Source organism: Diabrotica virgifera, chromosome 2, assembly GCF_917563875.1.
Source record: "Diabrotica virgifera virgifera chromosome 2, PGI_DIABVI_V3a".
Taxonomy (NCBI): Eukaryota; Metazoa; Arthropoda; class Insecta; order Coleoptera; family Chrysomelidae; genus Diabrotica; species Diabrotica virgifera.
Window position 1 is genome coordinate 216904178 of NC_065444.1, and position 25827 is coordinate 216930004.

Consider the following 25827-nt stretch of genomic DNA (forward strand, 5'->3'; position numbering starts at 1 on the left):
ACTAATATTTCATTAGGCACTATGGGAAAGAACTGAAGGTGTAAGGATTGGAGGGAGCATCATTAAGAACATAAAATTTGAAGACGTACCTCAATCATGGCAGAGAATATAGACGATGTACAAATTCTTCTAGAAATCATTAATAGAGAAAGCAAAAAGATGGCACTAACAATAAATAATATAGATAAAACCAAATACATGGGGATCTCGAAAACCCTGTTGACAACATAGGTACGTCTGACTAGGGGTCGACAAGACAAGAATTCTTGTCATGACAACAACTTCTTGTCTTGTCTTGAGAAAAAATCAAGAAATTTTAAAAAATCTTGTCTTGACGTTTTCTTGACATATTATATCTTGTCTTGGCTCAAGAAATTTCAAGATCTTGAAATTTCTTGATTACCCGGTCGGGTGATTCCACGGCGACCTTTCTATTGCGTTGCGTGCTAACACGGCCTCCACTGCCACTGGGGGAGTCCCTGATCTGCTTTTGTTTCCTGACGAACCCAAAATTGATGTGTAATTGCATGCTTACAATAAGCATTTATGCATGTATATTCGCACATATTCTAAGCTTAGCTGTCCAGGATTTTATAAAAATTGCTGAGCCAAATCGAAATAGTTTAGACATCGAAAAGGATTTTGATTATTTAGAGGATGAAATCGAAATAGAAAATGCTATAAATGCTACTACTTTAGATTTTAACTATCCTGTAAGTAAAATTAAATACCTCCTTGCAAAAAAAATCAAAAACTCAGGCCAAATGCAACTTAAACTTAACAGTGCTTGCGAGGCCATAAATTGTAAGATGACTATGCCAGAACTAGATGTGCCTACAAGATGGCATTCAACTTTCGAGATGCTAACATGGGGCTTAAGTGTAAAAAATGCTTAAAAATATATGTTGTGACAACAACCAAAATCTAAATAATTGGAAAATGTTAGATGAAGAATGGTTCTGCTCAGTAAATTTTGTCAGTATCTGAGAAGTGAGAAAATTTAAAACACTTTCTTCAATTCTCGAAGGGAAAAAATATTGCAAACTCCCATTGGTGGTAATTGGAGTAAATTTACTCTTGGACAAACTGAAAATATGGGCTCATGAACTTAATAATAAAATTGATAGAGACGCTACCGATGAGCAATTATATTACTGCATTCAAGCTGCGAGAGATAAAATACTGAAACACTATAACAAAACAAATTGGATATACTATATTGTTGTTATTTTGAATCCTCGCCATAAATTAGAGGTATTTTTCTCTTCATCTTGGGAAAAGCTTCTATAATCGGAGGCAGTACAAAAATTTGAACAAATATTTAAAGCTAAATCCCAGAATGATCTATAAAATCCAATACCAGAGCCAGTACTTAGTCTGAGAAAAGAAGATAACAAATTTGATTTAGATATTAAAATACTTACCTATTTAAGAAAGCGGATAATGATAACTTACAATCTTGGAAGTATGAAATTGAAAAATACTTAAATGAGCCTCGGTCAGAAGATTCTGAGAATATTTATACTTGATTGGTGGAGAAGACACGAAAATATCTACCCGTCATTATCGAAAATGACCAAGGATTTTCTGGGAACGCCAGCAAGATCTGTACCTGCGGAAAGGCTATTTTCAAGAGCAACTTTAACAATAACAAAACCAAGAAACCAGCTAGGCGTTGACTCCATAAGAAGTATTATCTGCCTTAATTCATGGTTTATCAATTCCGATTTAAAAATGTGCTAAATTTGTTATTTAAAATAATAAAATCTAGTTTTTAATTAGGTAGTCAAGATATTTCAAGATTTCTTGTTTTCTTGACAAGAAATCTTGGTATTGACATAAAATTTCTTGTCTTACTTGAAATCTAAAATTACTTCTTGGGTCTATTGAATAATACTAAGTATTTGCTTTTACTTACAAGTATTTAAGTAATTACTTAATAGTAATTGAATAAAGACATTTTTTTAATGCTTTATTTAATTACTTTTAAGTAAATACTTAAATACGATCAAGTAAAAGCAAATACTTATTTTTATTCAATAGACCCCTTGTCTTGATCTTGTCTTGAAATCAAGACAAGATCAAGACAAGATCTTGAAATTTTCAAGAAGTTGACGATCCCTACGTCTGACAGTCAATGTTTACAAATTAGGCATTCAGTATGGCTATAAGATTCAAGTTCTTCGAATATTATGGTCGTTGGTAAGTTGTTTGGTCGCAACTACTATTTAGGGTAGAAGTTTGGACTCTGAAAGCAGGGGCGTAACAAAGGCCTCCTCAGCATGAAGCTTGTGGGGGGCCCCAATCGATCAGGGGCCCTTTTGTAAAAATCTGTTATTGTTATATTATTTTTCGTTGTGTGTTTAAATTTAAAAACGTAAATTTCTAAATTAGGTTCATTCGGCAAGTGAATCATCTCATATCTAGAAACTTAATCCTTTCCCGTCTCCCGAACTTTTAAAATTAATAAAATTGTAGATATATTCGCTGATAGTAGTGCACGAAGAAAGTTGTTCATCTCATAGAATAATACTATGTACCTACTAATGTAATCATTTAGTAATCTTTGTCCTATTTTATTCTATAAGTACTAATAAAGATGAAAAACGTAAGTCGTCATACACAATACATGAATACTTACACCAATAGCTCAGTAAATGACAGTTTTGGAGTGAAATTATTAGCGTCACGACGGACGTATTTGCTTGACAATTTGGATTTAGTTCTAGTTTAGATTTAGGTTCTAGTTACACTCCACTTCAAAGTTGGACTTATGCCGTTGGTTGCTTTTACTTCGGGGGTAACACCCCCACTTAGGGTGAAAAACATACGTTTAAAAGTCATGTATAAATTGACTAATTATAAACAAATTTTGTTCTATAGAGTTTCTTTTTCTATGTTAATATTTAATCTTCAAGTCATTTGCGAGTGAAAATGTTTTTTTCAACCAAAAAAACACGTTTTCAGACGGGTCTTTCGTAAATAACTCAAAAATAAGTATTTTATTGAATTAAATATTAGATATCGACAAAATATTTGTAGCAAAAATGTAGCTTATGAGATACAAAAAAATGGTGTACATACTTATTCATGAAGTCTACCTACTATCGACTATTCTTATTCATCAAATTCCAAATAACCTGAAATAACCAAAAAATGAAGCACTTTTCGGGAAAAACTCATTAAAACTTTTTTAAATGTTTCAACAAGCTTTATTTTTATTTTTTATAAAAGTTTCTAACACCTAAACTATACGAGTTACGTTCAAAATAAAGTTGGCCCCTTTTTTGGTAAAAAAAATCGTGAAAATTTCCCCCTATTTCGCACCCCAAATACAATTTATCGCTAGCGCTGTAGCATTTACTTTAAATGGATATTGTTTATAATATATTCTGTAAGTTTGACCGGTTCGAAGTTCTTATTTTTGAAAAAATTTGGTTTCATAGTAAAAAAAGGTTTTCATTTTGGAAAAATGTTTTTTTTTCAAAATAAGTTAAAGAGTATTAGTGATACGAAAAATATCAAAGAGTTAAGAAATGTAGGTTTTGCTTTTAAAAATATTTTGGCTTTATTTTGTTTTTCTGTAAGACAAAATTTGGTTAAGATATGGCAGTTTAAAATTTGCACATACTTGTGATTAGTGACTCATTCAAGCCCTTTCAACTAGGGCCCTTTCAAAAATAAGCACTTTGAACCTGTGAAACTTACAGGTCATATAAAAAAGTTAAGTAATTTGTAAAGCGATGATGATTAGTTTCATTTCGGGTGCTAAATAGGAGGAAATTTTCACAATTTTTTACCAAAAGATGAGATTCTGTATTTTGATCATAACTGGGTTAGTTTTGATGATAGAAACTTTTGTAAAAAATGAAAATAAAGCTATTTTAAATACTTCTAAAACAGTTCTAATGAGTTTTCCCCGAAAATTAATTCAATTTTTGGTTATTTCGCTTTGAAATATTCAATTTGGAATTTGACGAATGAGAAAAACTTTTCATGAGCTACAACTTTTCTTTTACTGGGTCGATAGACTTCATTTTTGTTTCATTTTTTTATAAGCTACATTTTTGCTAACCACATTCTTTTCGATCAAATACTTACTCTTTGAACTATTTGCGAAAAATCGCCCAAAAAATTGTTTTTTTTAAACAATAAACATTTTTCCTCATAATTAACTCGAGAAGTTTTGACTACTTCAGTAGTGACACTGAAAATTACATGGTATCGCCATATTTTACGGTCATTTACTGGGCTGTAACACATATAGGTGTTTGTTACACATGTCGCATTTAGTAATTTTTTAAAAGGGGCCCCATTTTCAATTCTGCGGGGGGGGGGGGCGACGGAGTTTGTTACGCCACTGTCTGAAAGTCCAATCTATCGAAATCGAAAACAAAAATTAATAATTACAAATATTATTGCAGATACAATAAAATAAATAAATGTGTTTGTTTTAACAATAAATATTATACGCACGCTAATTATTAGGCAGCGTCTAAAATGTTACGAATTTAATAATAAACTATTAATAATGATTTATATCACATGTTATTATGTACCTATGTATTCGAGATAACTTTTCTGATTTCTATAATAAATAAAACACAAGGAGAAACGTGTCAAATGCGTGTAGACTAGATCATAATGAATATTGTTTATAATAATATGCGTGGAAGAGAAAATAGAAATCGATTTTTCTCTGCTATAACTAATAGGTACGGGTATAAATGGCATTTAATATCTTAGCCTATTGAATATGCTTAACATTTTAAATCAAGGTCAAATAAGTCATAAATAATATTTCGTAGACATCTGGACATCGAGAATAGTAAGTACAGCTATAGAAATGTTCATTCAGAATTCAGACCCAGCTTTTTTACACCTTTTTCGGTCGATCCATTCCTTGTCATTTATGGTTCTATCTCTCATTATTTCTCTGATTCCTTCTCTCCGTTCTAATGCTTATCTTCCGCTTTTTCTATTCCATTGAACAAAATTTCAGGCCTATTTTGGACATCTTTCATCTTTCATTCGCATTACATGTCCGTAGCATACTCGTAAAATCTGTTTGGATTCTATTGTATCTACGGTATTGTAAATCCTTCCTGGTCGTCTTCTAATTTCTTTATTTTGATCAAGTCTGGATATCTGACACACTCTTCTTAGATAGTAACATTTCTACTACTTTCAGTTTTTTTCTTCTCTATCATCGCCATTTGCCAAGATTCAGATTCGGACGTCAAAATTGGTTCTACAATCGACTTGTAGGTTGTCGTTTTTGTTCGTAAACTAATTTTAGAAGACCAAAGTAACGAATTATTCAGTGTTTGTGCCACATTTCGACCATGTAGTATTTTCTGCTGATTGTTCCGTTTCGATGATCATTCCTTTATTGTCCCTAAATATTTAAATTCTTTGGATTTATTTATATCTCTAATCGAGATTTGTGTGAGTGTTTCTTCGACCATTATTCTAAGATATTCCGCATTGTTCATGTCGATTGTCCCAAATTTTCGTATTTTTCGGTTAACTTACGAATCATATAATTCATGTCTTCCTCATCGCTTTCCATAATCACTTGATCGTCTGCGCAGAAAAGATTTCTTTTCTACTTGTTTTCAAGTTCTATTCCTATTCCTATGCATTTACTCCTCCATTTGCTTAATGCTTTCTGAATCTAGATTTTGTTGGGGACAATGAACATTTAGCCTTTTGTGAGAGGAAATGCGTCTGGAATTTTTATACTCCATTTTAACGGCACCTTTTGCATTTATATACATGTTCGCTATAGCGTTGATGTATGCATTACATAGGCATGCCTTGGTTAATATTTCAAGTAATACTTTTAAGGGTAGTGTATCCTTCTTGATGTTCTCTAAGTCAACGAACACTAAATGAGTCGGTAAATTTCTGACTTCTCTTCTTTCTATAATTTGTTGAAGTAGAGATATATTATCAACACAAGATCTGTCAGTACAGAATCCACTCTGGTCTTCTATTTCCTCATATGTATTGGTTTTTGATTCGTTCCTTTATCAATCAACAGTTAAACCTCCCCAATGAGCTTAAAGCTTATACCTCTATAAGTTTTGCTAAGGCACTTGATAAGGCACGTCGAATAATATATCGCTCGTAGTATTTCGGCAACTTTAAAACAATACTTCCGGTTACAACTCTGGAACCGGAAGTTTGAGGTCAAATTTCTCAACTTTAATACCAACTTTGAATTATAAACTTTCATTCGACACCTCATTTGTCATTTTATCTACTCTAATAAAGGAGAAGTGTTTACGGACGGACAGACAGAGATAGATAATTCAAGGTTTTGACATAATTCTTTAAAATGGGTGAAAAAATAATATATTAATAAAGGAAATGTACGTACCTAACGGATCTTTATAAAAATCTTCCCAGTCACTGGACTTAACTCCGTTAGAGGAAACAGACTATCATACTTAAAAAAATTAAATAATTACGGTTTAACAAATTGGCGTAATGCAGATACATATCTAAACAAAATTATCTACAAAAAATTTTACGCTTAAAATACAGAAGTTGCTAGACAATGCCATTTTTTCAATTCTTACTAGCTTCAGTAAATAATTAGTATTGAGGTCAACTGCAGGCAACTACTAGAAAATTAAAACAATCTCAAGAACAATAATATCTTGAAATGATGTTGCCTTGGGCTTTGTTGTAATCGCTTAGCTAAATAAATACGAGTGGGTAACTTCTTTTCTTTCTTTCTCCTCGGTAGTTGTGTAAAAAGATTCGCCAAATAGAGAAGACAATGGGTAATAACACTTGGTTTAAATTGCTATATAATCATTATCAAACTGCTTGTAGGCACAACACTTAGGATTGAATGAACATAATTAAAAGTTTGTTACAAACAGTTGCAAAAGAATTGTTTTGGATATAAGAATATATAGTATCTTATTTTTTTACATTAGTGATAATTTATTTATACACTCGCCGGCAAAATTAACCACCCACCTTGTATTTCTTTCAATTTGCGGAAATTATCAATCTTGGACTACATTTTATGAAAGATACGGTGAAAACTACCTTTGAGGAAAAGAAAACAATAACAATTTAAAAAAAATTGCTTGGTGTTGCTCCCACAACACCTTAGAGCTTGACTTGGTTTGGCACGAGAATATGCTGACTGGACTGTAGCGGAATGGAAGAACATACGGTTCTCAGTTCAGAGCAGAATAGACCCAAGACGTCTAGATGGACGTCAGCTCCAAGCGTCGAAATAAAAGATTTGCTCTATGTGCTATAACCTCACATTTGCTCTATGTGCTAAAGAAAAATGTAAAGAGGTAGAAGATCTGCAAAGGAAGCATAAAGATAGAGAATTACACAAAAAGGTTAAAGAAGTCGCTGAAATATATGGAAACCCAAACATTTATCTATTGTAACAAACAAGAAAAACCAAATGGAATTAGACCCTGAAAAACGAAAGAAATATGGGAACAATATCTTACAGATTTGTTTGGTGATCAGAGAACAGAAGAGCCCCCTCAAATAGATACAGATGGAAAACTAAATATTCTAACCGAAGAAGTCATGCGGGCAATAAAATACGCAAAGCACAACAAGACACCCGGCGAAGATCTAACAACAGCCGAACATTTTAAACACCTAAGTAATGATGCTGTCAGGAAATTGGCCTACCTTTTTAACATTATATATGAACATGGCCCTCTACCACATGACTGGCTAACATCCACAAAAAATATTGGCCAAATATTGACAAATATTGGCCCTATACCACTAACTTCCTAAAAAACAAAAAGCAAGGAAATGTGAAGACCATTGAACTGTATCCCTAATGAGTCATGCCGCTAAGATTTTTATGCGAGTAATTTATAACCGCATTCACAATAAGTGTGAAGAATACCTGAGTCGTTCTCAATATGATTTTAGACCAAAAGGTTCAGGCACCAGAGAAGCAATTATGAGATTTACCGATTGACCCTAATGGCAGAAAGGTATCTCGAGGTTCAAAAACAGCTGTATGTGTGCTTTGTCGATTATAGAAAGGCCTTCGACCGCATCAGAGACGAAAAATTGATTGAGGTGCTAAAAGAAGTAGGGCTGGACGGACACGACATAGCTATAATAAGCAATACATACTAGTCCAGGGCGCATCTGTTTTGAGATGGACGTTGAGAGGTGACTCAAATTTTTTTGCAGAAATTGCTTGAAAATAAATCAAATAATAATATTTGAGTTATCCTCCCTCTCAAAAAGGTCCGGAACATTGTTTAAATAATCAAAATGTCAAAAATTGAAGGAAAAATTCGATTTTTTTCTTGGTTTTTTGATTATAACTTTAAAAGTATTCATTTCCGAGAAAAGTTGTACTGACATAAAAGTTGCGTAATTAAATTCCTACAACATAGAATTAGCTAGAAATTTAAAAAATAGTCACCCTAGTTGAAAAATAGCAATAATTGCGAAAAAACCATACAAAAACAAGTATTTGCATTTACGTTTTTCAACCATTTATGCTATACTTAGGACCTTCATATTTCACCAAGAAAAACTTTATGATACAGTAAAACAATACTGTAAATTTCATTAAAATCGGTTCAATAGATTTGCAAAATAAATTTTACAATCCAGCTTTCACAAAAAAAATTCATTTTTTTAAAATGTTACAAGACTGAAAATAAAGCAGATAGCAAGTTGAATTTTTTTTTTTGCTTATAGAAGTGTACTGTACCTTTCATTTGAAATTTCCAAAGTTAAAATCGATTAATTACCACGGCGTCAGAAAATTTTTGAAATAAACATTAATTTTTGGTGCTACGAGCAGGACAGCGGTGTTCGATTCACACAAGTTGATTTCCACCAAAATTTCTTCCAATCTTTATCTAATATATTATTTTCTTACTCTATATTTTGTTGTATTTTAATATTTTAATTCCACAAAAATCAAACTAATTTTATTATTGTTTGTGAAATATTGTTTAAACAATTGCATATGTTTAAAAATAATAAACTTTTATTATTTAAGTTAAAATATATTAACAAATAAAGTTTTTGTTAATAAAAGTGTTATTTCAAAGGATAGAGTATGTGTTTTTATTTTGCAATAAACAATTTATTTATTTATATCGAAATGTAATAAAAATTAAAATGTATCAATCATTATCAAAGGTCATTGGAATGCCCAATCAAAACAAACTATCCGCTGTCCTGCGCGTAGCACCAATAATTAATGTTTATTTAAAAAAATTCCTGACGCCGTGGTGTTAATCGATTTTAATTTTGCAAAATTGCAAATGAAAGGTACAGTACACTTCTATAAGCAAAAAAATTTTCAACTTGCTATCTGCTTTATTTTCAGTCCTGTAACATTCTGAAAAAATGATTTTTTTTACGAAAGCTGGATTGCAAAATTTATTTTGCAAAATCTATTGAACTGATCTTAATAAAATATACAGTATTGTTTTACTGTATCATATAGTTTTTCACGGTGAAATATAAAGGCGCGTTTACATGTATCCAGTAACTGGCGCCAGTCACGCTGGAACGACAGTGCTGGCATCATGTAAACGCTTTTTTGTTCCAGTCCAGCGCTGTCTCGAATAGAAGGCTGGTCTATTTTTCGTGCCAGTGGCACTCGTCCGCGTCCCCTCTAACCCCGTGCCAGTGGTTGTAGACACGTGTAAACACAGCGTTCCAGTCGCTGGCGCTGTCGTACCTGTGGTTTCAGTGGCCGTATTAGGATTTTTAATAAGAGTGCCAGTGAGATTGGCGCCAGTTACTGGATACGTGTAAACGAACCTATCCAGCGCTGTCTTAGTCAAGCACTCGCATTCCAGTGAGACTGGCGCCAGTTACTGGATACGTGTAAACGTTACTTCAAGGTCCTAAGTGTAGCATAAATGGTTGAAAAACGTATAATGCGAATACTTGTTTTTGTATGTTTTTTCACAATTATTGCTATTTTGCAACAAGGGTGACTATTTTTTAAATTTTTAACAAATTCTATATTGTAGGAAATTTAATTACGCAACTTTTATGTCAGTACAACTTTTCTCGAAAATGAATACTTTTAAAGTTATAATCAAAAAACCAAGAAAAAAATCGAATTTTTCCTTAATTTTTTGACATTTTGATTATTTAAACAATGTTCCGGACCTTTTTGAGAGGGAGGATAACTCAAATATTATTATTTGATTTATTTTCAAGTAATTTCTGCAAAAAAATTTGAGTCACCTCTCAACGTCCAAATGTACTAATATTTTTACAGATGCGCCCTGGTCTATACTGGAACCACACAGGATGTGTTCGAACAGACAACGGAAAACATAGAACGAGGAGTGCGTCAAGGGTGCATTCTGTCCCCTCTACTATTTAACCTCTATGCCGAACATATCATCAGAGCTTCTCTTAAAGATCGCCCTGAAGGTGTCAGAGTCAATGGAATTATCATTAACAATGTAAGATATGCCGATGACACCGGAGTATTAGCGGAAACATAGAACCAACTAAAAATATTTATGAACATATTATTAGAAGAAAGTCACAGACTGGGCTTGGATATTAATCTTTCCAAAACCAAAATCATGGTATTCCACAAGAACTCCCATGAACAAATTACACCCAACATACAAATCAATGGTATCACTCTTCAGAGTTCCCAAAGATTCATATACCTGGGCAGACAGCTAAACAATCAGCTAGACCACTCAAAAGAAATTAGAAGACGCATTGAAATATTAAGATCTGGCTTCATGAACATGCGTAAAATGCTCTGTAACCCCAAGCTATTAGTCACAATCAAATTGAGAACACTAAAGTGTTATGTGTGGTCTCTATTACTATATGGCTGTAAGACCTGGACATTAAAACAGTATGACGTCAACAATGTTAAGAATAAGCTGGACCAGCAGAACTACAATATCATCAGGTCAATACAATCAAAATTAGAAAGACATATCTAGGAAACAAACTGCGCCATAGGGAATTTGAGCAGCTCCAGGTAATATTAGAAGGCAAAATCGAAGGTAAAAGGGGTATAGGAAGAAAGAAAAAATCCTGGCTCCGAAACATCAGAGATTGGACCCACACAACAGGGAATGACTTAATATATCAATCCCAGAACAGAGAGAAATTTGCCATATTGATTGCCAACCTCAATAGAGATGGCACTTAGGAGGAGGAGGCTATAACCGAAACAGTGGCTTACCTAGGAGGGTCAATAATAATTTGGGGAGGTATCGCTTACGAAGCTCGTGCTGATCTTGTTGTGTTCGATAGAGGCAGTAAACATTTTAGATTAATGTATGGCAATGCACGTTGCAATACCGCAAGATTCACGTGTGGGTTCTATAATGAGGTCGGGATTTAAGTTGTCCTATGGCCGGCACGCAGTCTCGATCTTAACCCAATTGAACACATTTGGGACAATCTCAAAAAACGGGCAAGAGCAAGAGCGGAGAGCTCAAGACGGCTGCGATAGAGGAGTGGCACAATATCCACCAATCGGATATTCAGGATATCATGAATGAATTGCCGAACTGTCTCCAATACTCATTTGTTTTATTAGATTATGATTTTCAAAATTATGTTTGTTTGAATTTTCTTCAAAGATTTTTAAACATTGGATTTTTGCTAAGCATCCCTTGAAACACGACTTTTTTTTCTTCCTCAATATTTGAGGAAAATATTGAGGAAACAAAGTTTTACCAAAATCCCAATAGGGTGAAACGTACGTAAGAGACTGGTGGTTGACTCTGAAACATAATGAAATATTAACTGCCTTTCATTTATGAAGTTATACTTCTTTAGGCACGAGGGTGAATTTTTACATTCTCTGGCGCATGCGCACACCGACAGTATGTTGTTAGTTGCTAAATCATCCAATTTATGTATGTATCAGCGCAACTAAGGTTTGAAAATAATATATTAGTGTTTTTAGTAAATATATTTATTATCATTTTTGTGTCTTTGGATTTGTCTTCCTTGGGAGTAAGATAATAAGTATTTTAAACATTTTTATATTTAATACTTCACATGAACTATTTGTCACCGTCGTTTGTAATTACGTCCCAGAAGCCATAAAAACAAAACCCTGATGGGTTATTGGTAGAGCATTCGACTACATAACGCGAAGGTCCCGGGTTCAAATCCTGGCACGGACGATTGTTATCCTTTTTTTGTTTAATTTTTGGTGTTGTTTTAATAAAAAAATTTTGAAAGTGGTAATATCAAAATTAGTTTATTAATTAAATAAAATACAAATAAACTTTTAAGTATATTTATTTCGTTGAAATCATATAATAGAAGTATAACTTCTTACGTGCGTACAAATTACACACACATTCTTTTTTTTTTTTGTTTAAATGTTTATACAAATTTTTCATTTCATGTTGCAATGCCTTTTTAACGACTTCTTATGGAAGTACTTTTGGTGAAAACAAATTGAAACCTAAATTTTATTTTCAGAAAAACGCTATCTGTTTGCTTATTTGGATGTTAGCTGTAACCCTCCTCACATTTCCGGAGGCCGGTTTGGTAATATATATGAGCATTCAATATTGGGTAAGTATGTACCAACAAATCTGACAAAATACAAAGCAGCGATATAAAAAATGTAACGTTCTGTATCGAATTATCCAACGTTAATAATTAACTACTATCTCTTTAAATCTCCTCAAGTGGCTGAACTATTCTTGAATCTCTCCTGGATTTCTCGTCCTTTTCTGATATACTTAGTAGCTAATGTATTAAAATAATATTATTAAAGGCATTTTAGAAACCACTTATCAATTATAGACCAGGACGCATCTGTAAAAATATTAGTACATTTGGACGTTGAGAGGTGACTCAAATTTTTTTGCAGAAATTGCTTGAAAATAAATCAAATAATAATATTTGAGTTATCCTCCCTCTCAAAAGGGTCCGGAACATTGTTTAAATAATCAAAATGTCAAAAAATGAAGGAAAAATTCGATTTTTTTCTTCGTTTTTTCATTATAACTTTAAAAGTATTCATTTTCGAGAAAAGTTGTACTTACACAAAAGGTGCGTAATTTTTCATATAATACAGAATTGGTTAAAAATTTAAAAAATAGTCACCCTTGTTGCAAAATAGCAATAATTGCGATAAAACCATACAAAAACAAGTATTCGCATTTTACGTTTTTCAACCATTTATGCTAAACTTATGACCTTCATATTTCACACAGAAAAACTTTATGATACAGTAAAATAATACTGTAAATTTCATTAAGATCGGTTCAATAGATTTTGCAAAATAAATTTTGCAATCCAGCTTTCGCAAAAAAAATCATTTTTTCAAAATGTTACAGGACTGAAAATAAAGCAGATAGCAAGTTGAAATTTTTTTGCATATAGACGTGTACTGTACCTTTTATTTACAATTCGCAGAATTAAAATTGATAAACTACCACGGCATCAGAAATTTTTTTAAATTAACATTAATTATTGGTGCTACGCGCATGACATCGGATAGTTTGCTCTGATTGGGCATTCCAATGACCTTTGATAATAATTGATACATTTTAATTTTTATTACATTTCGATATAAATAAATAAATTTGTTTATTGCAAAATAAAAGCACATACTCTATCCTTTGAAATAACACTTTTTTTAGCAAAAACTTTCTTTGTTCATATATTTTAACTTAGAGAATAAAAGTTTATTATTTTTAAACATATGCAATTGTTTAAACAATATTTCACAAACAATAATAAAATTAGTTTGATTTTTGTGGAATTAAAATATTAAAATACAATAAAATATAGAGTAAGAAAATAATATATTAGATAAAGATTGGAAGACATTTTGGTGGAAATCAACTTGTGTGAATCGAACACCGCTGTCCTGCGCGTAGCACCAATAATTAATGTTTATTTAAAAAAAACTCCTGACGCCGTGGTAGTCAATCGATTTTAATTTTGCAAATTGCAAATGAAAGGTACAGTACACTTCTATGTGCAAAAACAATTTCAACTTGCTATCTGCTTTATTTTCAGTCCTGTAACATTTTGAAAAAATGATTTTTTTTTGCGAAAGCTGGATTGCAAAATTTATTTTGCAAAATCTATTGAACCGATCTTAATGAAATTTACAGTATTATTTTACTGTATCATAAAGTTTTTCTGGGTGAAATATGAAGGTCCAAAATGGAGCATAAATGGTTGAAAAACGTAAAATTCGGATACTTGTTTTTGTATGATTTTTTCTCAATTATTGCTATTTTGCAACAAGGGTGACTATTTTTTAAATTTTTAACAAATTTTATATTATAAGAAATTTAATTACGCAACTTTTATGTCAATACAATTTTTCTCAGAAATGAATACTTTTAAAGTTATAATCAAAAAACGAAGAAAAAAATCGAATTTTTCCTTCATTTTTTGACATTTTGATTATTTAAACAATGTTCCGGACCTTTTTGAGAGGGAGGATAACTCAAATATTATTATTTGAGTTATTTTCAAGCAATTTCTGCAAAAAAATTTGAGTCACCTCTCAACGTCCATCTCAAAACAGATGCGCCCTGGACTATTAGAATTTTGAAGAATGATTTCCAAAGTAGAAATCAAAACGTCAACATAAACGTATTTTTTACTGAAATTGTAGTTAATTTCAATTAAAGATAGTACCTATAGGTCGTGCTGTTTATTTGTATCGATTTTTAATCCCTATATTACTACATTGTTCAGTCTATTTTTATTCTTCTTCTATTCGATTAATTGATTAATTAAAATTATTTACCTACAGTAGGAAAAATGAAAGAATACCCATGAACGAACATATAAAACACGCTGTATTTTCCTGTTACTGTGTCACACAAAAAATTGACCAGCGCAAGTACATGTAATAATTACACTAGTTTACACTCAAAATGCGACTGGAATGCCACATGCTGTTTTTGGTTAATTTTTGCTCTCTGAACACGAATATGATGGTAAAAACTTCCTAACACGTAAAATTTTTGAGTTATGATTAAAAAAAGATCAGTATTTGGATAATTTTTTTTTAAAACAGTCATTATCAAATTCACGTTTTTTCTAAAAACTGTGCATAATTTGGCAACACTCGGATATGTAATGTCTACGAATAACACATTAAATAAAAAATAAACCAAAGGCAATCCTTAATCGGCAAACCTACCCATTTAAACCTATTTCCAAATGTCTTTATTCCTCTGAGCCGCATCTATTTTTATATGAGCCCCCATGTACGAGAATTTCGCCGTGGTTTGTTGACCTTTGGGTTTTCCAGAAAATGCTAAAAGTATGGAATGGCTATAAAAGCAGCTCGTTGGTAAATCACCCCCTCAGTATTGGTTTAGTGCGCATAGTGGTGTTATATCGAAAAGTGAAAGTATCCAAAGTGAAAAATGTCCAAAGTCCAGAAACGTGGTTGTGTTAACCCCGCGGATAGTTTTTGTTACATATGTGGTCAGTTTACTCCTAAATCGCAGAAAAGGATAATTAATAAGAAGACAAAAGTAGCTTACCATAAGTATTTTGGATGTGTTATTGGCGATCAAGATCGGGACTGGGCTCCTCACATATGTTGCCAAACCTGTGCTGCAAATCTAAGTAATTGGTTAAATGGCAAACGCTTTTCTATGCCGTTTGCAGTTCCGATGATTTGGCGGGAACCAACAAGTCATTTCAACGACTCTTACTTCTGCATGACAAAAGTGTCTGGATTTTCAAGGAAGAGCAAATATAAAATTGAATATCCGGATATTCCGTCAGCAATAAAACCGGTTGTGCATAGCGAAAATTTACCAGTTCCAGAATCCCCGGCAAATTGGGAGGAAGATTTAGAAATCTATGACGATAGAAGTGAACCCGATGATGCATCAGAAAGGGGCGATTCCTATTTACCCGAAAGCGACGAAAAAGAACCTCATTTCATCCAACAAGCTGAATTAAATGATTTAGTTCGAGATCTTCACTTGTCCAAAGAACATGCTGAACTCTTAGGTTCTAGATTGAAACAATGGAATTTACTAGCCAGTGGAACCAAAGTTACAACATTTAGGAACCGTAACCAGGAGCTATCCTCGTTTTTCACTATGCAGGATAAAATGTGTGTTTGTGTTAATCCAAATGTGGTTATGGAAAAATTATGATTTGCACATAACCCAGAAGAATGGCGTTTGTTTATAGATTCTTCTAAATCAAGTCTAAAAGCAGTTCTGCTCCATAATGGCAACAGAAGACCATCTATTCCTCTTACACATGCAGTTGACATGAAAGAAACACACGAGAGTATGTCGCTTATCCTAAATGCAATAAGCTATGCTACATACAAGTGGCAAATATGTGGTGACCTAAAAGTCATCGGATTATTACTAGGTCTTCAGGGAGGATTTACAAAATTTTGCTGTTTTCTTTGTCTTTGGGACAATAGAGCAACACAGAGCCATTACCAAGTTACAGAATGGTATCCAAGAGATCAATATATTCCAGGTCAAGCTAACATTAAGAATATACATCTCGTTGATTCCCAAAACGTTCTGTTACCTCCGTTACATATTAAACTGGGATTGATTAAAAATTTCGTTAAAGCATTAGATAAAGAAGGACATGCGTTTAAACACCTTAAACAATTTTTTTCTAAATTTAGTGACGCGAATCTGAAAGAAGGGGTATTTGTTGGACCACAAATAAGAAAACTACTAGGAGATCAACAGTTTGATGAAAAATTAAGTGATATTGAGTTAGCTGCGTGGAGATCTTTCAAAAGAATTGTTTTCGAGTTTTTGGGAAACAAAAAAGTAGAAGATTACCAAAATGTTGTAGAAGAACTACTTAAAAACTACTGCAAAATGGGCTGTCGTATGTCTCTGAAAATACACTTTTTGCACTCCCATTTACATTTTTTTCCCGGAAAATTTGGGTGCGGTCAGCGACGAGCAAGGAGAAAGGTTCCACCAGGATCTTCTCACAATGGAGCAACGCTACCAGGGAAGATGGGATTCAGCAATGATGGGAGATTACTGTTGGTTCCTCATGAGAGAAACTGATACAGAATATAAAAGGAAATCAGCGTTTGCAAAAAATTTGTGTACCAAAGACTTACCATAGTTTTTTTATTCTAGTTCTAAAATTGTGGCACCACATGGCCAAAGTATGCCGTGATTTTTTTAGTCACAGTGTTTCTAAGCTTAGTTGTAAAGTGCAGCTGTCTAAGAATAGACTCGTTCGTTTTTCTTGCGGCCCAAAATAGGTATTCGCCACATTCTTCGCCAGCAAAGCATTTCATTAAAATGTGTCTATAGTGCGTTTATCAACTTCCTTTAAAAACCAGCATTTAGATCCATATAGAAAATGGAGAAGACCGTTGTCTTTACAAACCTTATTTTGTGTTCAAGGTGATGTTCAGGCTTTTCCATGCTTTGGTGAGATTTGTCATTGCTCCCTTGGATATGGCTGACCTTATGGTGCATCCTCCGGAATTGCTTATGAGGGTTCCCAGATACACAAATTACCGATTTAGCACTTCGATGTCATGATTCTGACAATATCCGGCTGGTTGTTATTTCTTCCATTTATGATCATAATATTTGTTTTCAATGTATTTAAAGACTTCTAAATTTACTCCTTCTATTCGTTCTAACAGCTCCGTCAACTCTTACAAAGAGTCGGCGAAAAGCGTTGCGTTGCATAAGTTGTTGATTCTGTGGCAGCCAATGGATATGCCTCCTTCCCATTCTGAGATTTCTTCGCGCATATTGGCTTCTCTATATAATATGTTAAAATGAATGGGGCTTATCACGCAGCCTTGCCTTACACCCTTGCCAAAACAGAATGACTCAGACAGTTCTCCATGTGCCGTCACTTTAATGAGTTTTCTACGTAGATGTTTCCTAGGAATGCCACTAGGAGTTTTGGAGCATCCATTTCCTCCAGGTATTTCCACACTTTGTCCCATCTTACAGAGTAGAATGGTTTACTGTAATCAATGAAGCACACATATTGAATTCCGTTGATTTTTCGATGATTTTGTCTTAGGTTCATAATATGCTCTCTGGTGCCCCTTCGTGGCATAAATCCTGCCTGTTCTTCTGGTATTTCAGGGAGCAGGTACGGCTTGAGTCTTTCTAAGATAATCTGCAGCATGATTTAACTAGCTTGTGGTACGGATCAAACATATGTCTAAAATTATAAAAGGCGTTTTGTGAACGTTAGATCATTTTTAAACGTCATTTTAACTCTTTAATGCTACCTTTTACCTAATAAAAAGTGTTTTTTTTTTTCAGAGAATCGAAAGCCTGTATGGGGTAACAGAATTAACATGTTGGCTTATTAGAATACTAATAAATGTGATAGAAATCATTCTTATCCATTCTTTGCATGCAATGTGGAAAGAAGAGGAATTACTACATAAGAGAATCAGAGACTTAAATATGGTGGCCATATCTCTACCAGGTGAAAATTTGTCACCTTTAAATAGCCAGTTTTACCAGAATAACGCATATGAGCTATCTACGGAACATCTCAACACAATACCAAGGTAGATAGATATTTCTAACTATGTAAATATTCGAATAGAAGATACGGTATGCGGCAAAATAAACAGTAGTGAAATTCGTATGCCTCAAATTTGTATGTGCCAGGCACCGAAACGTACTGAGTGGTTTCAGAACGTCGTTATAGCGTATGTGAATGTCCTGATAATGTTCCAGAATGGTTTTCAGCGCAAAGATTGTAAAATATGCATAGGTCATAATTTGTAGGTTACACTGTGTTGTTTTATTTTACATAAGTACTTTATCAATAAAACGAACAGATGACGAAAAAAAAAACAAAAACTGGAGCCCGCCAAAGCATATATGAGGTTTACGGCACCACTGTGCCGTAACGGTTGCTTATACGAAAAAAATGAATAGGACTTAATTTTTAGAGTAAATAGTGGTCTTTAACCTTGTATAAGTTTTGTTTAAAAAGAATGCATAGGTAATGAGAAAATCGTAAAAACATCCTCGCCAAAGGATAGGGGTAGTTTCTGCAGTATATTTTCAAGGATAGGGGTGGTTTCCGCAGGGATGTTGCAATAACCATATATATTTTTGAAAAGCACTATTGATGAAACATATGCCCATATGGATCAAAAAGCACAAAACAAAACAAAAATTCAACCCCCCATTTTATATTTTTTTTTGGCTACAGGGGTTGTACTAGGAAATCGCTTTTGGTGTCCATACATGGGTAATAATAACGTGCACAAAATGATATATGAAGCATATTAATAAAGGGCATTGTGTGTGAAGGATTCCAAGAAAATCACTTTATTTATTAATTCTTCTTTCTTTTGGGGTGGTTCCGGGGAAAATGGGGTGCATTAAACAAATTTGTAAATAGCACCATACATGGGTAATCTCTGAAATTCTTTTTACTCTAGAATAAAGGGTTCAGATGGTATAAAAAGGGGTTTTTTTAAAATGTAACACCCTGTAATTAAAAAAAAGGGCAATTACCCTTAAGTGAAACCTATACAAAAAAATCAATCAATTATTTGTGAATAATTGCGGCAGGATTTCTTCTTAATTTCCGTTACAGTTACGGAAAAATATATTTTTTTTAAAACACATCTTTTTTAAAAACTTGTCAACTTTGGGGCGCCATCCCCGCTAAACGGTGGATGATAGACAGATGCTGTCGGAAAATAAATCGTAGAAAATATAGTTCTCTTCATATTTCTATAAAAGAAATTTTTTGTAAAAGGTACAGGAAAGGCTACGTTCCGCAAAAACCACAAATTACCCCCTTTAAAGGGGTGAAAAGGGGGGTTCCGGGGCGAAATTTTTTCAGAAAAAGTTGTCTTATAATAAGCACCCCTTGATTTACCACAAAAAAAATAAAACCGGACTTGTGTCCATTTTTGTTACCATTGTTACATTGTTGTTGACCAAATTTATTAATTTTGTAACGCAAACAAATTAAGTAGTTTGTCAGTTGGACAGTTTGTTTACTATTATATTTGACTCGCCATTGGTCACTTCGCGTGTGCCACCTTCATCGCGAATGCCATATTGCGATTCTATTTTTTAAAAATCTGTATCGTAATGAAAATCTGTATCCTAATGAAGTTCATTATGATACAGGTAGTGAAATCATAATTGATATATTATAGCATGAGAATAGAAAAACAATCATACACATTTCAATATTCATTTCAGTACTGTTTATTTTGCCGCATACCTACTGTATATTCGCGTTCTGTATTATGTCTCCGTAAGTTGGAACCATATGGGAATCTATTTTATTATTCATTTTTCGAAAAATACATAGTTACCTATTATTTATAAAAAGTTCAGCATGGTCTAAAACAGGGGTTCTCAATCTGTGCTACATGTACCACTGGTGGTACATAATACAATCATTATTGAGGTGGTACACAAAACGCAAAAACAGCCAAAATCCAGCATATTTGTAGCTAATTAGGTTACCTATCTTGATACGTAATTCAGTTATGGTAGAGGAGCCCAAGCGGGGATTTTTGCAGTTAGTCGAGCGCATCAGATTATCATATGGGGAAAAACGTGGTACCCTGCAGATGTACCTCTACCATATTTATATTGGCTCTTAACACAGGAGAGTTCGTTCAGGGGGACTAGAAAAAAAATCTATCCTTAAAAATACTCGAAATTGTCAGATTAAGATAAGGTAAGTTAAGTACATGCAAAAGAGTGTATATTTCAAAAATTTGACGATTGTACGGAAATGGGCAAGTCGAATAGTTTCACAAAAACGCGAAATGAACGTCAGATCGAAAAACTAAAAACTACATGTTCAATATTTTTCAAAAATCTATCGAAAGATACCAAACATGACCTGCTCCCACGGAGAGGGGTGGGGGGTAAATTTAAATTTTTAAATACAAACAAATCCCGCGATATTTCGCAAAATAAATATCAGATCGAAAAACTGCAAAATACACTTATTCAATATTTTTGAAAAATCTATCTAATGGTACCAAACACGGCCCCCACAGAGGTAGGGTGGTGGGTTACTTTAAAATCTTAAATGGGAGCCCCCATTTTTTATTGCAGATTTGGATTCTTTGCATAAAAATAAGCAACTTTTATTCGAAACATTTTTTCGAATCATGGATAGATGGCGCTATAATCGGAAAAACCGATTGTTGGAAATGGAAAATTAAATTAAAAAATGGGAAGTCCCCACTAAAATGGAAAATTTTACTTATTTTTTTTGGTTTTAGGAACTAATAATCACAACCCAATAGGTCCCCAAAGCGCTCGAGAGACTGCACATTTAGCATACTTTGCTCCCCAACCACTAGGTGGTACCAAAAATAATTAACAGAATTTTTGTGGTACAATACTCAAAAAGGTTGAGAACCACTGGTCTAAAACCTAAGAAGCAATTATCAGATATCAAATTGTATCAATCATATACTACGAGGTATGTGAAAAAATATGAATTTCGCTTAAGGTGATACAGTAGCGATCAACAGGTAGCCAAAACGCGTTCCAAGATTGCGGCTGTAATTTTGAATATTTTTTCGAGATATTTGGCACACGTATTCGTAATATAATAATAAAGAATGGCGGTACAGAGCCCAATTTGAAAAATATATTAATATGTGGAAATTACTCTGTAATTAAATACAATATTAAAAAAACGAGCCTGTACCACCATTAAGAAGAACAAAAAAATACACTTTCTTCAAATAAACTTTTTTATCCGATGCCTAGATTTTGTGTCATTTTGGAACTACTAATGAAATAAAAAAATTTAGTAGTTCCAAAATGACACAAAATCTAGGAATCGGATAAAAAAGTTTATTTGAAGAAAGTGTATTTTTTTGTTCTTCTTAATGGCGGTACAGGCTCGTTTTTTTAATATTGTATTTAATTACAGAGTAATTTCCACATATTAATATATCTTTCAAATTGGGCTCTGTACCGCCATTCTTTATTATATTACGAATACGTGTAATAAAATAACTCGAAAAAATATTCAAAATTACAGCCGCAATCTTAGAACGCGTTTTCGCTACCTGTTGATCGCTACTGTTTCCTCTTAAGAGTAAAGTACCTACCTTTTTAGGTCCACAAGTATCTTAATAATATTTTATATGTATCCTTGTTTTTTATTTTTTCTCATCTAGCAATTGTTTCAGTGCGTAAACAGAATTAACGTCAATCCTGCCTCGTGTTCTAGGATTTTGCCCTTCGGCCAACCAGATGGTTGGATGACGTGGAAGACTACCTAAAAACTATGAATGTTAGACAATAGAGGAGAAGGGCACAAAAGATGTCTGAATGTAAGGACATGGCCAGACAGGCAAAGGTCCATCCAGTTATTCATCTCTTGGTTATTTATTTCCTGTAAACTGGAGGAAATTTGAAGCAGACATTTCACATCTTATTTCATTCTGTCGTCGTCTAACTAAACAATTTATGCACTTATACCGTATGATCTCTTCTGAAGATACTGTCAAAAGTAGGAGAGGCTTGGCTGCTAAATTTGCAGTGATTAAAGCGTCATGGAGACCTATTGGGTTGCGAAGATTAGGACCAGATTTTCCATTTTTAATTCAATTTTCCATTTCCAAAAATCGTTTTTCTGATTATAGCGCCATCTATCCATAATTCGAAAAAGTGTATCCAATAAAGGTTACTTATTTTTACATAAGGAATCCAAATCTGCAAAAAAATGGGGGTTCCTATTTAAGATTTTTAAGTAACTATTTAAGTCATTCGATAGATTTTTCAAAAATATTGAACACGTATTTTTCAGGTTTTCGATCTGATGTTCATTTCATTTTGCGAAATATCGTGGGGATCCTATTTAAAATTTGAAAGTTACCCCCACCCCCTCCGTTGAGGTCGTGTTTGGTATCATTGGATAGATTTTTGAAATATAATGAACACGTATTTTTCAGTTTTTCGATCTAATGTTCATTTCGCGAAATATTTTTTTGTAAAACTTTGTGACTCGCCCATTTCCTTACTCAAGATCGTCAGATTTTTGAAATATACACTGTTCTTCATGTACTTAACTTACCTTGTCTTAGGGCCGGTTGTTCGAAAGCTAATCAACAATGATCATTATCAAATATTTAATTACTGTCCCCAACTGTCAATGTCAACTTTGTTTGGGTTGCTGAAAACATAATATGAAATTACTTAATCAATTATGTTAATAATTGTTATGTTAATGTAGTAACTAATCTCATAATTTTAATCAATTATGTTTTCAGCAACCCAATAAAAGTTGACATTGACAGTTTTGGTGACAGTAATTAAATATTTGATAGTGATCATTGTTGATTAGCGTTCGAACAACCGGCCCTCAATCTGACGTTTTCGAGTTTTTCTAAGGGTAGACTTTTTTACGGACTGCCACCAAAGCACCCCCTGTACTAAAAACCCAAATAATATGGTAGGGGCACATTAACAGGGTAAAAGGTTTCTATCCATGTGGTTTTCTGACTCGCTCGAGCAACGCGCACAATCCCCGCTTGTGCTCCCCTACCACAACGTGAAGCTTTGAGTATCTTTTATTAAAACTTTTAAATGAAGAAATATCAGATATCAGAGGTGTTCTAATACCCAACTGAAAGACAATAAACATGATTATATCTCGTTAATAAAAAAATATAATTAACATTGTTTGTAAATAGTGTATTTGATAAATAGCTAGTACATAATTATTATAATGTAATGTTGTTTAAACTTACAGGTATGGATCAACTCCTAACTTATGGAGCAATTCGATACCAAATAATATGATGATGAGTTTGCCCTATGATGGTTGCCAATTTTTTACTACCAGTGAATTTAATGCTAGCATATTTGTGCCCAATTTTGAACACAATGACTTTGGAAGCTTATCCCGTAAGTATGACTTTTAACATTTGTCGTTTAATTGTATTCCCAAATTTGGATTTAGAATTGGGAGTTATTAGTATTCATATGTAGGAGAGAGAAAGCAAGATCTGCATTTCAAAAAATGGTTAAGTTATTCAAATGTCATGATTTATCAATACCTACCCATAAAAGTCAGGTTACTACGATGTTATATCTTTCCTGTACCGCAAGAAAATTGAGGATTTTGAAATGTGGCTTTATCGTCGAATCCTGAAGGTATCTTATACCGACCACGTTACTAATGAGGGTGTTTTGCTGAGAATGCAAAAAGAAAAAGAGCTGTTAACCACAATAAAAGCAGCCAAAATCGAATACCTCGGTCACATCATGAGGAACAGCGAAAGATATGGACTGCTGCAACTAATCTTACAAGGAAAAGTGGAAGGAAAAAGGTACCAGGAAGGCGAAGGATTTCCTGGTTGAAGAATCTACGTACGTGGTTCAACAGTATTCAACATAACAACCACAATCACATCTTTTTAGAGCAGCAATGTGCAAAGTACAGGTCGTCATGATGGTCGCCAACATCCGAAACGGATAGGTACTACAAGAAGACGAAATATTCCTATGTGCAAAGGTGCACATGGATTGATATCTATGTTTTTTATTTTAATATCTTCATTGTTGCATGTTTATTTTACTATTAAGTATTTTCTATGGGAAATAAGCCACAATTTTACTAAAAAATGAATTTATTAACGTTTCGAAGCCCAAATCGGGTTTCGTTGTCAAAATACAAAATACTATTATTTTTCGATTTGGGCTTCGAAATGTTAATAAATTCAGTTTTTAGTAAAATTGTGGCTTATTTCCCATAGAAAATACTTAATTATAAAAATGCCACAAGGAAATAGCTTTAGAACAACTTTATCTTACTAATCGAGTTTACCTATTAATCTTATAATTTTTATAATGAAGGCATCGCCTGCGTCTTCGTCACGGATTAGGCCTTATGACCTGTTTCGGCTTAACCGCCCATCTTTTCTGGAGGCGTCCTATTCAGCACCTTCCTGGTGGGTTGTATTTTCTTAATACTTTTGGATGAGGTCTTCACTCATTCTATTTACATGGTAGTACCAGTTGGTAAGGTAGTGATCGATTTTTTCTTAGAATATGCTGAGTTATTTCCTGATTTCAGTGTTTCTTTGACGCTTCTTAGAAATTTCATTTCTGCTGCCTTGATTTGTGACATGTCCTTTTGTTTTATTACCTATGTCTCACAACATGGATAATTATTCATCATCATATTTGCTTTTATCATTAATTTCTCCATAAGTTTCTATCTTAGATCATATTAATATCAATCCCCTGTACCGACATGTACTGCCTAAGCGTCTCTCCTCAGGTATTCTTTGGTCGTCCTCTCCTAATTTTTCCAGGAACCCGAAGTTTAGCAATTCTTCGTATTGGGTGATCAAGGTCTCGACGTTGAACAATCCATCTTAACCTATGCTCTTCTCATTTTAGTATTTGTCGTGTTATCAAAGAGGCGTTATAAATAATACCCTGGTTACTTCACACAAACATAAGTTTATTCTCAACCCTAAAACATACATGCTTCCCCGAGCTACATCGGACATAACTGTCATCCAGCCCCGTCTTTGCATATTTGCCCAACTCTGGCATCTATTTCTTAAACTAGACTTATTAGACTAACAGCACAGTTCTACCTCTAGACTTCCCCTAATATACTCATTTATAAATATATCCTTTTTGTCACCACTCGTCAATATAAGTATTCTCATTTCCGCTACATGCATTAGTGGTTTTTTAACTGCCCAACATTCAGTTCCGTACATCATAGCCGGTTTTATATAATGTTACCTTCAGGTTCATTGTAATTTTTCTGTCACACAATACACCACTCGCTTTCTTCCACTTCATCCATCCAGCTCTAATTCTACTGCAT

General features: G+C 33.4%; 1 protein-coding gene across 2 annotated transcripts in view; it reads left to right on the forward strand.

Moving 5' to 3' along the window:
* The window catches only part of LOC114333973 (uncharacterized), a 152222-nt gene that overhangs the window by 119269 nt on the left and 7126 nt on the right, over nucleotides 1-25827 (forward strand). For both annotated transcript variants that reach the window (XM_028283976.2, XM_050643114.1), the window contains exons 3-5: nucleotides 12472-12567; nucleotides 18279-18532; nucleotides 23731-23885. In XM_028283976.2, coding sequence (XP_028139777.1) covers nucleotides 12472-12567; nucleotides 18279-18532; nucleotides 23731-23885 — 505 coding nt within the window. The remainder of the gene's footprint in view (nucleotides 1-12471; nucleotides 12568-18278; nucleotides 18533-23730; nucleotides 23886-25827) is intronic.